Raw genomic sequence first — 17213 nt, 5'->3', positions numbered from 1 at the left:
GAAGTATGTAAGTAATTTGAACAGGGAAAAAACTCTTATGAATAACAGGTAAGAAATATAATAGCGTTATACCAACCTGTCTTTCATGATTTTATCTAGTAATGTTCCACTTAGTGTGGGTGTTTGTGGTTTAAACTTTTACATCTTAAAAGGAAACCTCGTGTAATAACAGGAAATTGTTAACATATAGTGAGTGTGCATGCCATTTATGCAGAAGAAAATTGGTGACATTTTCATTAAAAAAAAAATACTTGCTCTTAATAATTCATATTGTTTGAAACAATTTCAAAGAAACAAAACCCAACAGAAATCCTGAGACTTTGGAAAAACTTCCTTATGACTAACTAGCCCCCATGCAGTGTGCATCATAAAGAATAATGTCAAGAAGTCGGCCTCTTGCCTAGCTTTTGCCTTCCAGCTTGACAGGATACTGTTCTTCCTCCAGGCCCAGGCCTTGTTTGCATCCTGATTCATTCAGCATGTTTTAGTTGATTGCCTTAGACCTTTAGGATCCCTTTCCAAGGGAAAGAACACTGAGCTGCTGACTGGAGATGGGAGGTCTTCACCTAGTTCCATCATCACTGGGTTTGCCGCTGTGAGCACAGTCAGGTCCCTAAACGTTTCTGCTTTTCACTTTCTTCACTGGTATGATTAGAGAATCATCTGTGAAACCAAAAGAGGTTTAAAGCTTGGTGATTTTTGTTTTTTTTTTTAATCTACCATTTTCTTTTTTTTGGCCATCCCATGTAGCCTGTGGGATCTTAGTTCCCTGACCAGGGATTGAACCTGGGTCCATGGCAGTGAAAGGACCAAGTACTAATCACTGGACCACCAGGGAGCTCCCATAGCTCAGTGGTCTTAATTCTAGCTCTGGACTTCTAAATGTTACACACTGAGTGTCATGCATACTGGTTTTTCATGAATTTAGCATTTAATATATACTTTGTTGTGTTGCCTTCTTCCCATCTTTTTCAGATTTGTTCTTCCCTCTCCACCTAGATAGATGATCTGCCCTAGAAGGGCAAAGACTTCTGTTAACATTAACAAACAATAGTCTTTAATACCTTGCCTGAGGCTGGTTAGTATTTGATAGTGCAAGTATCATGAGTTTTCAGTGACTGTAGAATGACTCTAATTGGTCATATTCTCTGTGTAAATGAAACAATGAAAAATAACTTGGTAAATTTAGATAGATATTTTAACTTTTTTCTTTTGAAGAGTATGCTTTGACTAAAGTAGACATGGTATAGTCAGAAATGAACACTCTGTTTTTGATAACTTTTCTTTACATTAATTGATTTATTTTAATTAGAGGCTAATTACTTTACAGTAATTAAAGACTCGTAAAAAGTCGGACACAACTGAACTACTGAACTCAACTGAACTTTACAGTATTGTGTTTTTTGCCATACATCGACATGAATCAGCCACGGGTGTACATGTCTCCCCCCATCCTGAACCCCCCAAACCCCCCTCCCACCTCCCTCCCCACCCCATCCCTCTCTGTCATCCCAGAGCACCAGCTTTGAGTGCCCTGCTTCATGCATTGAACTTGCAATATGGTAATACACATGTTTCAATGCTATTCTCTCAAATCGTCCCACCCTCGCCTTCTCCCACATAGCCCAAAAGTCTGTTCTTTACATCTGTGTCTCTTTTGCATATAGGGTCGTCTTTTCTGGGTTTCTAAATTCCATATATATGTGTTAATATACTATATTGATGTTTCTCTTTATGACTTACTTTACTCTGTATATCTAGGCTCCAGTTTCATCCACCTCATTAGAACTGACTCAAATGCATTCCCTTTTTTTATAGCTGAGTAATATTCCAATACTTTGGCCACCTCATGTGAAGAATTGACTCATTGGAAAAGACCCTGATGCTGGGAGGGATTGGGGGCAGGAGAAGAAGGGGACGACAGAGGATGAGATGGCTGGATGGCATCACCGATCGATGGACATGAGTTTGGGTGAACTCCAGGAGTTGGTGATGGACAGGGAGGCCTGGCGTGCTGCGATTTGGGGTTGCAAAGAGTCGGACATAACTGAACTGAATATTCCATTGTGTATATGTACCACAACTTCCTTATCCATTCATCTGCTGATGGATATCTAGGTTGCTTCTGTGTCCAGCTACTGTAAACAGTGCTGCAGTGAACATTGAGGTACATATGTCTCTTTCAATTCTGGTTTCCTCTGTGTGTATGCCCAGCAGTGGGATTGCTGGTTTGTATGACAGTTCTCTTTCCATTTTTTTAAGGAATCCACACTGTTCTCCATAGTGGCTGTACTACTTTGCATTCCCACCAACAGTGTAAGAGGGGTTCCCTTTTCTCCACACCCTCTCCAGCATTTATTGTTTGTAGACTTTTTGATAGCAGCCATTCTGACTGGCATGTGAGCACTTCATTGTGGTTTTGATTTGCATTTCTCTGATAAAGAGCGATGTTGAGCATCTTTTCATGTATTTGTTAGCCATCTGTATGTCTTCTTTGGAGAAATGTCTGTTTAGTTTTTTGGTCCACTTTTTGATTGGGTCATTTATTTTTCTGATATTGAGCTGCATGAGCTGCTTGTATATTTTGGAGATTAATTCTTTGTCAGTTGCTTCGTTTGCTATTATTTTCTCCCATTCTGAAGGCTACCTTTTCACCTTGCTTATACTTCGTTATGCAAGCCTTTAAGTTTAATTTGGTCCCATTTGTTTATTTTTATTTTTAATTTCCATTCCATTCTGTTTTTGGTAACTTTAATAACTGTTTTCTGCTAGAACTTTATCCTTATGACACTCATATGTGTATATATTCATGGGCTTATATTTTGTGTATAAGAAAAGATTCAATTAACTTGCTTGCTTTCTGACAGTCTGTGTACCTCCATTACTTAGTACTTTAATTATACATTTTACTGGGTAGCTCTGTGTCTCATGAGGGAAGAAGCACAACATGAGTTTAAACTTCAGGTTGATGGAAATAAAGTGCTGTAAAGTAAACTGAACGATGGTTTTGAGTGACCTTTGTTGGGACAAGGATCCTTGAGGATGCCCGTGTAGTTTTAGTTTACCTAGGACGCTTTAATCATTCGTGTCTCAGTGTATGTTTTGAGTGGTTTTTAATTTGTCTGTAAAAATTAAAGTTTGGCAAATAGTAATTTGTTTAAGAGATATGGGTTATTTCTACTCTCTGATTTTTACTTTGATTATGGCATCACGGAAAAACTGGCATTACCAGCAAGCTGATTTTTTTTGACTGTGCCTAAGCTGCTGCTTTTTTCCTTTCTCTTTTCCTCCCTCCCTTTGTTCCTTCCTTTTTTGCCTTTTACTATGTAAGTGGAAATGTTCTCTTTTTAAAACATTATAGAGCTCTATTCCTTTTTGACCACCCTTAGTCACAACCTCATCCATCTTCACCAAAGCAACCATTGTGATGTTGGCATGTATCCTTCTGAACTGATTTATGTGTATTTACATTTATTTATATAAGCCAGATAGCATAGCGTTTTGTGTGGGTGGGGGGAGGAAATGTGGTTCCCCCGCTTCCAAAAATGGTACCATATTCTTTTTCACTTAGCAATACCTCTTGGAGAGTTGTTTATCTTAGAAAAGACAGCTTACCCTCTGTTTCTTTACAGCTGCTGGTGGTATTTCATGCACCACAGTTTATTTAGCCCTTCTCTCATCAGTGGGCAGTTGTATTTCCAATTTTTACTGTTGTTATAGACAATGCTACAATGAAAATCTTTATACCTAAAACTAAAGTATTTCTCAAGGGTAGATACTGAGAAGGCATTATGATGGTAGGCACTCAAAATTCTAATAACTGCTTATCTGTTTTCCCTCTAAAGTTTATATTCCTCTCCAACTGTGAGGGCAAAGATCCTACCACATGAGTTTCAGAATATCGAAGTCAAGACATAGGCCTTTTTATCAATCTTTGAGAAGGAATGGTGTTTGTTATTTTAACTTTTGCATTTTCTAAAAATAGGTTGAACTTTGTTGACTTGACCATTTGTGTTTTTTCCTATAAATTGCATATGTTGAATTGGATTCATTTCAGTTCAGTCGCTCAGTCGTGTCTGACTCTTTGCGACCCCATGGACTGCAGCACGCCAGGCCTCCCTGTCCATCGCCAATTCCTGGAGTTTACTCAAACTCATTATCCAGTTTAAATGATAACTTTGGGGGTAAATATTATTAAAATATACATAAAGAAAGGTGTATAAACCACAAGTATACAGCTCAGTGAATTTTCAAAAAATAAATACACCATGTGTAACCAGCACCCAAATAAGAAACATTGCCAAAGCCCTTGAAGCCTCCTGGTGCCCCTTTCAGTAACTAACCCTGCTCTGCACTTCCAGGATAACTGCTATCCTTACTTTTAATAGTATAAGTTAGTTTGTATGCTTTTCATTGTTAGGTAAATAGAATCATATAGTACATACTCTTTGCTTCTTTCTTAGTATTAGCTTTTGAATATATTTTAAGTAAAAAATTGTATCAGTGTAGAGATCTTTATATTTATACAGATAATTTCTTCTCTCACTAAACTTTGAGAGATACATTGTGTCATTTTATATAACCCCCCAATGTCCTTATACAGGTGTAAGAACTCAAGAGTGGACTCCCCCCACCAGGGCGTTAACGGACTTATTTACTCAGCTCCAGTTGATAGCTGAAAGTTCTTGCTTCATTTTGGTTTAGTTATGGTTTGATCCTATTCTGCTCATTAGCTGTCTTTTTGTGTTTTGTCAGAATTTGCAAACCGGTTTTATTTCTTCTTAGTGCTCTGTAACGAGACTGCTGCTTAACCTTTTATCTTCTTTTTGTATCTGGGAAAGTATTATTCTCTTGTGCCGCTTTAGGAAGAATGAAACTCTATAGTTTGTCCCTTTCCTGTTATCATTGTTTTCCCAAACAGGTAAAGGGACCTGCTGCAACTTTAAACATTATCCTTTCCAGCTTCCCCTGGTTGCCTTATAAGCATTTAACTGATAAGCAACGGTTTTAACTTCTGTCTTTTAACTAGTAAAATGTGTAAAACTGAGTAAGGTTCTTTATAGATGACATTGTTTAAAATTACTTTTAATTGATAGTCTGCTTCCTAAAAGAATTTAAAGTGATTTACAGTAAAAGACATATGAAGTAATGCCAATAAGAATAAAAATATAAGATTGTAAGAGGAGAAAAAGATAATAATTACCATAATTTTTGCTTCCAGAATTGGGTGTTAAATTTAGCTTTGAGCCTCTGTCTTTTGAGACTTGAAAACAAATATAATTGTCACTTGGGAATAAGGAAGCTCATTATTTCATCAGGCAAGGCAGATGTGTTTGTTACTAAATTCCAAAAAATGAATAAATGTTCCTCAGAATCAGGTCATGCAAATTAGCATGTATCTAGGGATTTTACAACGTATTGATGGGTTTAAAAGAAATCAGTCAGCTCATAAACATTTCACTTACGTTTGTGAAAAAACTAAGTCAGTGTGATGGTATTTGGTTGTGAAGTATTCATCTAGCTTACAGGAGTAGAGCATAAAGAGCATGTGCTTAAATTATTTCAGTAATGAACAGTGTTAGCTTCTTTCAGGTTGTGGAATAATTTCAATCATCAGGCTATGATTGTTGTAGCTGTCTGTTAAAACTATTTTCATTGCAAAGTGATCATAACTCTTATTATATATTATATATATGCAGTGATTGATACTAGTGTTTATGCTCTCAGTTTATGTATTTGATTTTGTCACGTGAATCAGGATCAGCATGTTGCTTATTTATTTTGGAGTAGTCTTAGAAAAATTATAAACTTTTCCCATATGTTTGTTTCAGCTGATTCCCAAGGGTTGCTTTTTCTGGCAGAGTATTTGATTAGGGATTATAACATCATCCTAACTTGCATTAACGTGTTCTTAAACACTTTTATAATTAAAATATCTTTAACTCTAAATTAATATGTTTATTCTTTATAAAATTAGAGTAATATAGAAATACATGAATAAACATGAAAGCTGTGGTCTTTCCCTGTTTCCACCAAAGATGGTAGTCACTAAAAGGTTTTGTTACTCTTGCTAATGTACTATACAATTAGAGTACTGTATGATGTATGGAGTGTGTGCAGACTGGCAAAAATTGCCTTTGATATTATATTCTAAAAGTCAACCTATGAATAGCCACCATACTTAAGAAAGCTGTTATCCTTTTCTGTTGTTCTTTTACTTTAAAAGTTTACCTATGTTTGTATCCCTGGACTATATATATATATATTTTTTTTTTTTTTTTCTTTTTTTGAGAACTTGAGAGGTCAGCATAATCTGTTAAACACTGCCATCGAACACTGCCACAGTTAGATGAAGGCTCCTAGAGGTAGAGCGTCACTGGGTGATAGTCAGACCTCAGCTTCCCAGAAGGCTCACCAGATAGATCCTTTTTAAGGGGAAGACAGTGGGCAAGTTCCTGCATAAATAAGTCCTAGAAAACTACCGTGGGAGGGCTCACCGCAGTCAGGACTCTGCAAGTGTTTACTATTTGTGCTTCTATTTTTTTTTTTTTTTAACTTTACAATATTGTATTGGTTTTGCCAAATATCGAAATGAATCCGCCACAGGTATACATGTGTTCCCCATCCTGAACCCTCCTCCCTTCTCCCTCCCCATACCATCCCTCTGGGTCGTCCCAGTGCACCAGCCCCAAGCATCCAGTATCGTGCATCGAACCTGGACTGGCGATTTGTTTCATATATGATATTATACGTATTTCAATGCCATTCTCCCAAATCATCCCGCCCTCTTCTTCTCCCACAGAGTCCAAAAGACTGTTCTATACATCAGTGTCTCTTTTGCTGTCTCATATACAGGGTTATTGTTACCGTCTTTCTAAATTCCATATATGTGCGTTAGTATACTATATTGGTGTTTTTCTTTCTGGTTTACTTGACTCTGTATAATAGGCTCCAGTTTCATCCACCTCATTAGAACTGATTCAAATGTATTCTTTTTAATGGCTGAGTAATACTCCATTGTGTATATGTACCACAGCTTTCTTATCCATTCATCTGCCGATGGACATCTAGGTTGCTTCCATGTCCTGGCTATTATAAACAGTGCTGCGATGAACATTGGGGTACACGTGACTCTTTCGATTCTGGTTTCCTCAGTGTGTATGCCCAGTAGTGGGATTGCTCTATTTGTGCTTCTAAATTCACCATGCCCTCCCTCCATCTCTCAGGAGTAGGTCAGAGCAGAGTATTTATGATAGATAAAATGAGTATCATCCACTGATCTGGCAGCTGGGTGTGGAAGAGAGAACAGAAATTTTACCAGCACCTGTTCAAGAAGCCAAGTACAGATTAGAACCTGTGCTGGGTTTACCTGGGCATTCTGTTCTGTTTCACAGCAAGGATTTTGGTGATACAGCGTTCAAAGTCTTTTTCTTGAGTCAGCCCCACCACCCCTGGTTTGTTTAGATTGGATATCTTCTCTGTCTTATGCATGACTATTACCCTGGGATCTCCCTTCATGGTTATCTTAGAGGTTTTCACCTAAGTTGGATCTCATTTCCTGTGTTTCAAGTCTCCGTCAGTCTTGTTTACTCTTTTGTTTTAGCAGAGCTCATTTTTCCAATGGCTTCTTGAAAAAAAGATTTTATGGGAGGTAACTTTGAGACCTTGTGGTAGTGTTTTTACTGTCCTTATACTTGATTGATAGAGTGACCGAATGGAATAATTTTCTTGAGAATTTTGTAGGGGTTGCTCTGTTTTCATCTTGCTTTTGCTATTGCTGCTGAGTCCAAAGCCAATCTGATTTTTGATCCTTTTTGACCTATTTTCATCCCCTCCAGAGATTTTGTAGAATGTCCATTGTCTCCTCTAATCTGAAAGCTACAGCCATGTGCCAAAGCCAGCATTTGTTCTCTTCTGTAATCCTAGCCTTCAGTAGGCTCTGGTAATGTGGAATGTCATGTTCTCCGGTTCTGGGGAGGTTTTTGTTACTTTGTTGCTGATTTTCTCCAATTTCTCACTGCTTTCTTTTTGGAGTTTATATAATTTGCCTATGGCCCTTGTCTTGGTCCTCTAATATTCTTTCTACTTGCCATTTCTCTATCTTCTGCTTGACTTTTGGGAGGATTTCTTCAGGTTTATTTTCTAACTCTTCTGTTGAGTTTTCATTTTTGCTGATGTTTTTACTAAACATTTGCTATGTTTTAAACTTCCAATTGCTCTATTTTCTGAAAGTTTCTATTTTTCATTTTACTTAAATTTCTTTCCCCACAAGAACATATTATTGTTGTCTACTGGACACAATATTTCTTGTCTTTTTGAAAATGTTAAAGATTGTTTTTTTTTCCTTCCTAAATAGTTTGTTTCTTTCAAGTATACTTTCTTCTTGTTTTCGTATCTAATGTCATGTTAAAGTCTTTTCCCAGATGTCTTATAACCTACTCAGAATAAAAACCAAGGGACTTACAAAGCCAACTAGAAGCCCGCACATCAGTGTGGGTTATATGAACTTTGGGCTTCACAGTAGAGTTAATAGGTCAACTTTTTATTAGGGAACCACCAGTGTTTCTATAGTTTCATCTCGCCTCATGGTCTGGTAAGATTCCTCAGAGAAGTTTGTTCCTGTAACTCTGCATAGAGCTGTGCTACTCATACTCAACACAGTAGCCACATGTGCCTGTTTAAATGTAAATACCATTGAATTAATAATTCAGTTTCCCTATTGTTCATTTCTGTTCAATCACTCAGTCATGTCCGACTCTTTGTGACCCCATGAACCGCAGCACGCCAGGCCTCCCTGTCCATCACCAACTCCCAGAGTCCACCCAAACCCATGTCCATTGAGTCGGTGATGCCATCCATCCATCTCATCATCTGTTGTCCCCTTCTCTTCGTGCCCTCAGTCTTTCCCAGCATCAGGGTCTTTTCCAATGAGTCAGCTCTTCACATCAGGTGGCCAAAGTATTGGAGTTTCAGCTTCAACATCAGTCCTCTACCAATGAACACCCAGGACCAATCTCCTTTAGGATGGACTGGTTGGATCTCCTTGCAGTCCAAGGGACTCTCAAGAGTCTTCTCCAACACCACAGTTCAAAAGCATCAATTCTTCGGTGCTCAGCTTTCTTATATAGTCCAACTCTCACATCCATACATGACCACTGGAAAAACCATAGCCTTGACTAGACGGACCTTTGTTTCCCTTTTGAGCTAACCACATTTCAAGTGCTCAGTAGCCACATATAGCTAATGGCTGCCATGTTGGACAGCACAGCTACTGAACATTTCCATCACTGCAGAAAGTTTTATTGGAGTGTCCTGGACTAGAACTAAAATGTTGTTGCAGTCATCTGAGAGCTCAGTGAAGAAAGACTCTGTGGGGTCTCAATGTTCACAATTTAAAAGGTATATGGTTACCTAATCCCACTCTTCTTAGAGCAGTGACTGCCCTCAGCTGTGTATCCGCCAGCCCAGAAACTCTTGTTTTATCTTCTCCAGAGAAGACAAAGGCTTAAACAATATGCCTGACTCTTCATTTTACTTTAAATACCCAGTATTTACTTTTTGGCCTTTCAATCCTACTGGTCCCTGTTCTGAATTCTCCACTACATTTTGCAGGCATGCCCCTGGTAATAGATCCTCTCTCAGTATAAATAGTGTTAGGGACTTTTCATTAAGAGAACAAAGTCCCATATTTCTTCACCTGTAAATAACCACTGATATAATTAATATCTTGTTTTGAAGTATTTGAATTGGATGAGAATGTTTTATAAACTGCCTATTTCAGGACACATTGGGCATTATCAAGTTTTATAGCAAAGTCTTTGTAAGTGAAAGTGAAAGTTGCTTGGTTGTGTCAGACTCTTTGCGACCCCATGGACTGCACCACACTAGGCCTCCCTGTCCATCACCAACTCCCGGAGTTTACTCAAACTCATGTCCATTGAGTTTAAATCTAAATTTGGTTTAGATTTGTGACATCTTGATTTTATATACAGAATAAAGTGTGTGTGTTTAATTACAAAAGCAGTATCTGCTTGAAAAGAGCAAAGTGTTTATTAGGCTGAGCATGGACTCTGACTCAAAATTACCCAGATTCAAATCCCGTCTCCGCCACTTACTAGTTGTATAATCTTGAGCATGTTATTTAACCACTCTGTGCCTCAGTATACACATATAAAGTGTGGGGTAATGAAAATATCTATACCATGGGATCACTATATTAAATAGGTTCACACATTTGAAGTACATGAAACAATGCCTGGCATATTCTAAAAGCTTGGCATAATTCAGATATGATAACAATTGAAATAATCCAAACATATAGAATTCTCCAGATCATAAAAGGTTAATGAATATTCTATCAGATTTTATCTCACATAGCACATTCCTTTTAACTTAGTTCTTATTCTTTTTAACTTAGTTCTTACTCTACATACAATAAAGATCAATATTAAAATATGTTCTGTGAGCTTGTGTAGTCTTGTAATCATCACTGCAATCAGGAAATAGAACAGTTTCCTCAACCCCTAAAAATTCCCTTGTGCTGTGCCTTCACAAACTCACTCCCTATTCCTGACCTTTGACCACCATTGATCTTTCCTTGCTTATAGTTTTGCCTTTTCCAGAGTGTCCTATAAACAAAATCATACAGTTAAAAACAAATCATTTCTTTTGAGCCTGGCTTCCATCATTCAACATAATGCATTTGAGGTTAACCCCAGATGTTGCATGTATCAGTCTTATCATTGCTGAGTAATGTTCTTTTCTATGGATGTATTAAGTGTGTGCATCCACATACTCCCAGGCTGACATGAGGGTTGTGTCTGCTGCTGCTGCTAAGTTGCTTCAGTCGTGTCCGACTCTGTGTGACCCCATAGACGGCAGCCCACCAGGCTCCGCAGTCCCTGGGATTCTCCAGGCAAGAACACTGGAGTGGGTTGCCGTTTCCTTCTCCAGTGCATGAAAGTGAAAAGGGAAAGTGAAGTCGCTCTAGTCATGTCCGACTCTTTGCGACCCCATGGACTGCAGCCTACCAGGCTCCTCTATCCAGGGTTGTGTCTGGTCTTCTGTAGTTATGAAGAATGCTGCTATAAAAAACTGTGTACAGGTTTGTGTATCAGTATGAGTTTTCAGTCTGTCCTGTATATTCAGTAGTGGGATTGCTGGGCTATATGGTAAATGTACATTTAATATTTTAAGAAACTAAGAAGCTATTTTCCAAAGTGGAAAATAGCTTCTCGTGCCATTTTGCATTCCCACCTGCAATGTGAGTTTTGATTGCTCTGCATCCTTACCAGCACTTGGTTTTGCCAAAAAAGAAAAAAACCCCAAAATTTAGTTGCTTTAAATAGCTGTGTAGCTAGCATAATTCTTAACCAAGTTTTCTAGCAAAGCCTTGAGACTTGGAAAAAGAGATAAAATAGGGCTTGATTAAATGCAGGTATCATAAGGAGGGGTTGGAAAGACTGTTCAATTTGTGAGAGCTTGGTTTATCTGTGGTGTTCACTGTTGTATCCCCAAATGACTGACACAGTGCCTGACACACTGTAGGAATCTCGTTGCATATTTATCAAATCATTGAACAAATGATTGAGAGGTTAGGGAAGAAGTAGAGATTAGGAGTAGAATGGAAAAGTAAATTTAGGTTAGACTTGGTCTGACTAATATTCATATTGACACATCTCTTAACTCTTCTGGTTCTCAACTTCATCAGTATAAATTGAGAAGATTCTCTTAGATGATATCTAAGCTCTTTTAATGATTTTTTTTTCCTTTTTATGACATCAAATGAAAAATAATTCAGTAAGTGAAAAAGAAGCATGTCAGATCCTTTGATGTGGACGTGTGGATGTAATGGGAAGTACAGCCCTTCAGGGAGTTTAGGGGTGAGTGTCTAAACAGAAGCTAGCTAGCTAATGGCAGAAACAGATTAAAAAGTAGTTACAAGAGACTTTTCAAATCAAGTAGCAACATTGCAGTGATATATTTGGGACAGGGGCTATGAAAGGAAGTAGGGGTTGAAAGTACTGAATTTAGAAGCTCATTTTTATGGATACTATTAGTTTTAAATGCTTTAAGTTAGACTAGAGAGAAGCAGCCTATGGTTAATGCAGAGCGGAGGAGCTGAGCCTCAGTGAAAGCAAAACCAAGGGTGTGTAGGACTTTACAGAGCATCCTGGGCCCTGTGTGAGCAAGTGTTTGGCTGCTATTTTCCAGTGTTCTTTTTCTCTGCCCTCATTCCCTCAGCCTTGTTCTTAGAAGTTCCGATCTGGAATTGAGCAGAAAGCCAATTCTCAGCAGATATTTGTTCTATTTGTACTTTGAAGGATTTTGTGTATCACACTGTCAGGTATTGGTAGGAATTTTTAAAATATACCAAATATACAGATAAACTTGATTCTGCGTTAAGGGATTTGACCTGTTTTGTCTGTCATTTTTTAAAGCACCATGACATTTGAAAAATTTTTTTTTCTTGTTGCAGTTCTTTTCAAATATTCAAAGGTCTTGATTGCTGAAATGCTTTTTTCAATGTATAGATTTTTAAGGCCATTATTGTTTTCATGGTTTTAATGTTTCCAACAGTTTTATTATCCTGAAGCAAACCATATTTTTGCTCAACAGAGTTTAGGTCGTAAAATCAAACATTTAATTATTCATTTTAGACTGTGCTTGCAACACTTCATTTTAAAACATCAATATTATATTCATCTGGTTATGAGGACCCTCAAAAGTAATCCTCTGGCAAATAATTGAGGCAAGTGATTGAGGAATCTGACTTCTACCTAACCTTTCAGCTCATAAAGACCAATTGCCCAAAGATATTACTTTTAGGTTCTAATGTAAAGAATTAATATTTCTAGACTAAAAAAAATTTAGTGCACTCTGTAAAATTGCCATCACTTTTAAGCACAGTCACCCTTAGGAAGCTGTTCTGCAGTTCTTAGTCCATTAAGTCTACTTTTTATAGTAAGGGATTAAGAAAAAAAAACTGTGGAATATTTTAAGATTTTGTGTTGGATAACATCTTGGAAAAGAAAATATATAGTTTTGTTTTAAGACTAATAGCCAGGAAAAACAAAACCCAAGACTTTTAAAACAGCTTTTTTGGGGGGGGTGGGGGGGTGGCAGTCAGACATTTACTCTTTAAGCGTATCTATTTCCTTTTTTAATCAAAGTATAGTTGATACACAATGTTGTAGTTTCTGCTGTACAGCAAAGTGATTCAGTTATACATATACACACATGTATATATACACACATACACATTTTTCCATAGTCTTTTCCATTATGGCTTATATAGAATATAAACAGGATAGAGAATGTAATTCCCTGTGCTATACAGTTGGTCTTCCCTGATAGCTCCGTTGGTCAAGGATCCACTGGACTCTGTTGTTTACCTTGTGGGACTGCTCATCTCAAACTCCTACCGTTTCCCTCCTTCCCCTTTGGTAACCATGATTGTTTTCTATGACTTGTCTGTTTCTGTTTCATAAGTTCATTTGTCTCATATTTTAGATCCCATATGCAAGTGATAGCTTACCAGTGTTTGTCTTTCTCTCTTTTATTTTTATAATCTCTGGTTGCATCCATTTTGCTGCAAATGGCCTTTTCATTTTTTTAGAGCCAAGTAGTAGTCCACTGTGTGTATATACCGCATCTTTATCTGTCAGTGGACAATTAAGTTGCTTCCATGTCTTGGCTATTGCAAATAGCCACTGATCGTGTCTTTTTGGATTATGGATATATGCCCAGGAGTGGGATTGCTGGATCATATGGTAGTGCTTTTATTTTTTAAGGAACTGCCAGGGACTTCCTCGGTGGTCCCGTAGTTAAGACTCTCTGCTCACAATGCAGGGGACACAGGTTTGATCTTTGGTTGGGCACTTAGATCCCATATACTGAGCAGTGCGACCTGACAGAAAAGGGTGCAGGGGGGCTTCATGTTGTTTTCTATAATACCTGCACCAGTTTACATTCCCACCAACTCTGTAGGAAGGTTCCCTTTCCTCTATACCCTCTCCAGCATTTGTTACTTGTAGATGTTTTGATGATGGCCATTCTGACTGATGTGAGGTGGTACCTCATTGTAGTTTTGATTTGTGTTTCTCTAATAATTAGCAGTGTTGAGTATCTTTTCATGTGCCTTTTGAGCATCTGTATGTCTTCTTTGGAGAAATGTTTATTTAAGTCTTCAGCCCATTTTTTAAATTGGGTTGTGTTTTTGTTACTGAGTTGTATGAGCTGTCTGTACAATTTGGTAATGAAGGCCTTGTCGGTCACATTATTGGCAAATATTTTCTCCCATTTCATAGTTTTTTTTCATTTTGTTTATGCTTTCCTTTGTAGTGCAAAAACTTGTGAGTTTTATTGGTTCCTATTTAATTTTGCTTTTGCCGTGGGAGATTGATTGACCTAAGAAAACATTGCTAAGTCATAGAATGTATTGCCTGTGTTCTCTTTTAGGAGTTTTATAGTCTCATGTCTTAATATGTAAGTTATTTTGAGTTTATTTTTGTATGGTGTTGAGGGTATGTTCTAAATTCATCAATTAACATGTGGCTGTCTAGTTTTCACAATACCACTTGCTAAAGAGACTAGCTTTTCTCCATTATATATATATCCTTGCCTCCTTTGTCGAAGGCGCCACACACCATGCGGGATCTTAGTTCTCCAGCTAGGGATCCAGCCTGTGTCCCCTGCAGTAGAGGTACAGAGTTCTAACCACTGGAGCACTAGAGAATTCCTGTCAAAGATTAATTGGCCGTAGGTGTGTGGGTTTATTTCTGCTCTTCATCCATTGATCCATAGGTCTGTTTTTCTGGAGTGCATCCATTTCTAATGTACTGACAACTTGTTAGAGTTGTAGGACATGTAAGAGGGCATTCAAACTCAGATTCTTTATCAGAACCTATTCTGTAGCCCTATAATTAAAAATCATTAAATGTATCATTCTGAAATTGAATTTGGGCAGTTGTAGTAATAAAACATATTGATTTTTTTGTGTGTGTCTTTCAGAATCATGGTGTCATGGAGAGGGATATACTTTATACTCACTCTGTTTTGGGGAAGCTTTTTTGGAAGCATTTTCATGCTGGGTCCCTTTTTACCTTTAATGTTTATAAGCCCATCTTGGTATCGCTGGATCAACAACCGGATTGTGGCAACCTGGCTCACGCTACCTGTGGTAAGTTACACACACAGCAGAGAAAGGGATCGTACCAAAGTAGCCTATCCTATTGATTTGTATTTTGTGAGTCAGATTTAGTCAAATATTATGAGAAACATATTCCTATTACATAAGAGGCACATTAGTTTTTGTATTTTCATCTTTAAATGCTAGGAAATGAAATAATTAATGTGTTTAAAATATAATATTTTATCTATTTAAACAGAATATCTATTTAATAGAATATCTTCCATATTCCTCGTGAATTTATTTTCCTTTAGTGAGGTGTGCTTTAGTAAAATGCACAAATCTAAAGATGCAGACTGAAGAATTTTTACATTGTTAGTTTTATATTGCATTTTAGTTTTTATTTCTCATGTTTGTCTTATTTATTTATTATATATACATGTATCCTTTTTCAAATTTTTTTCGCATTTAAGTGATTACAGAATATTGAACAGCATTCTCTGCTATACAGTGGGTCCTTGTTGGCTATCTGTTTTAAATATAGTAGTTTGTAACTGTCTATCCAAAACTCCCAGTTTATCCATCCCCTCAACTTCCCCCTTTAGTAATGACAAGTTTGTTTTCTAGTTTGTGAGTGTGTTTCTGGATAAGTTCATTTGTATCTTTTTTTTTTTTAAGATTCTGCATATAAGCAATATCATACGATCTTTGACTGACTTCACTTAGTATGATAATTTCCAGGTCCATCTCTGTTGTTGCAGATGGCACTGTTTCATTCCTTGTGATTGGTCAGTCCCTATTTTCTATTTCTTACTGTTTCAGTTTTGGGAGATGGTTCCTTTCTAAGAATTTGTCCATTTCTTCCAGGTTGTCCATTTTATTGGCATATAGTTGCATATAGCAGTCTCTTATGATGCTTTGATTTCTGTGGTGTCTACTGTAACTTCTTTTTCATTTTTGATTTTAGTAGTTTGAATTCTCTCCCCCATTCTTCCTCATGAGACTGGCTAAAGGTTTATCAATTTTGTTTATCTTTTCAAAGAACCAGTTTTTAGTTTCATTGATCTATTGTTTTCTTCATCTCTATTTTATTTATTTTTGCTCTGATCTTTATGATTTCTTTCCTTCTACTGATTTGGGTTTTCTTTGTTCTTCTTTCTCTAGTTGCTTTAGGTGTAACATTAGGTTGTTGGGATTTTTTTCTTTCCTGAGGTGAGATTGTACTGCTGTAAACTTCCCTCTTAAAACTGCTTTTGCTGCATCCCATAGGTTTTAGATCATCATGCTTTTTTCATTTGGAGAAGGCAGTGGCACCCCACTCCAGTACTCTTGCCTGGAAAATCCCATGGACGGAGGAGCCTGGTGGGCTGCAGTCCATGGGGCCGCTAAGAGTTGGACACGACTGAGCGACTTCACTTTCACTTTTCACTTTCATGCATTGGAGAAGGAAATGGCAACCCGCTCCAGTGTTCTTGCCTGGAGAGTCCCAGGGACGGGGAGCCTGGTGGGCTGCCATCTCTGGGGTTGCACAGAGTCGGACACGACTGAAGTGACTTAGCAGCAGCAGCTTTTTTCATTTGTCAGTATTTTTGATTTGTTCTTTGATTTCTTCCGTAATCCATTTGTTGTTGAGTTAGCATACTGTTAGGTCTCTACATGTTTGTGTTTTTTACATTTTTTTTTTCCTTGTAGTTGATTTCTATTCTTATAGTGTTGTGGTTGGAAAAGATGCTTAATATGATTTTGGTTTTCTTAAATTTACTGAGGCTCACTGTGGCCCAGCATGTGGTCAGTCCTGTAGAATATTCCATGTGTACTTAAGAAGAATGTATATTCTGCTATTTTTGGATGGAATGTTCAAGAAATATCAGTTGAGTCCATCTAATTTAATGTGTCATTTAAGGCCTGTGATTCCTTATTGAGTCTAAAGCAAACATTTAGAGGTAAATAATTTTTTTTTAATGTCATATGTTGCCACTATACTTCATTTTCTTTAATGTCATAAATTTTCCATAGTGTATGATCTTTTGATTGTAAATCATGTGTTTTTGGCTGAATCTCTCTACCATAACCTTAAGAGTTC

The 17213-nt window shown here is 37.4% G+C and overlaps 1 protein-coding gene across 3 annotated transcripts in view; it reads left to right on the top strand.

Moving 5' to 3' along the window:
* The window catches only part of LCLAT1 (lysocardiolipin acyltransferase 1), a 193810-nt gene that overhangs the window by 59634 nt on the left and 116963 nt on the right, over window positions 1-17213 (top strand). For 2 of the 3 annotated variants that reach the window (XM_061432931.1, XM_061432932.1), the window contains one exon: window positions 15013-15181. The exons of the other annotated variant lie outside the window; for it this stretch is intronic. In XM_061432931.1, coding sequence (XP_061288915.1) covers window positions 15017-15181 — 165 coding nt within the window. In that variant the 5' untranslated portion in view covers window positions 15013-15016. The remainder of the gene's footprint in view (window positions 1-15012; window positions 15182-17213) is intronic. 3 annotated transcript variants of the gene reach the window in all.

This window comes from Bos javanicus, chromosome 11, assembly GCF_032452875.1.
Source record: "Bos javanicus breed banteng chromosome 11, ARS-OSU_banteng_1.0, whole genome shotgun sequence".
In the NCBI taxonomy this organism is placed as follows: domain Eukaryota; kingdom Metazoa; phylum Chordata; class Mammalia; order Artiodactyla; family Bovidae; genus Bos; species Bos javanicus.
Note: the sequence above shows the minus strand (reverse complement) of the source record. Positions and strands in the feature narration are given on the sequence as shown.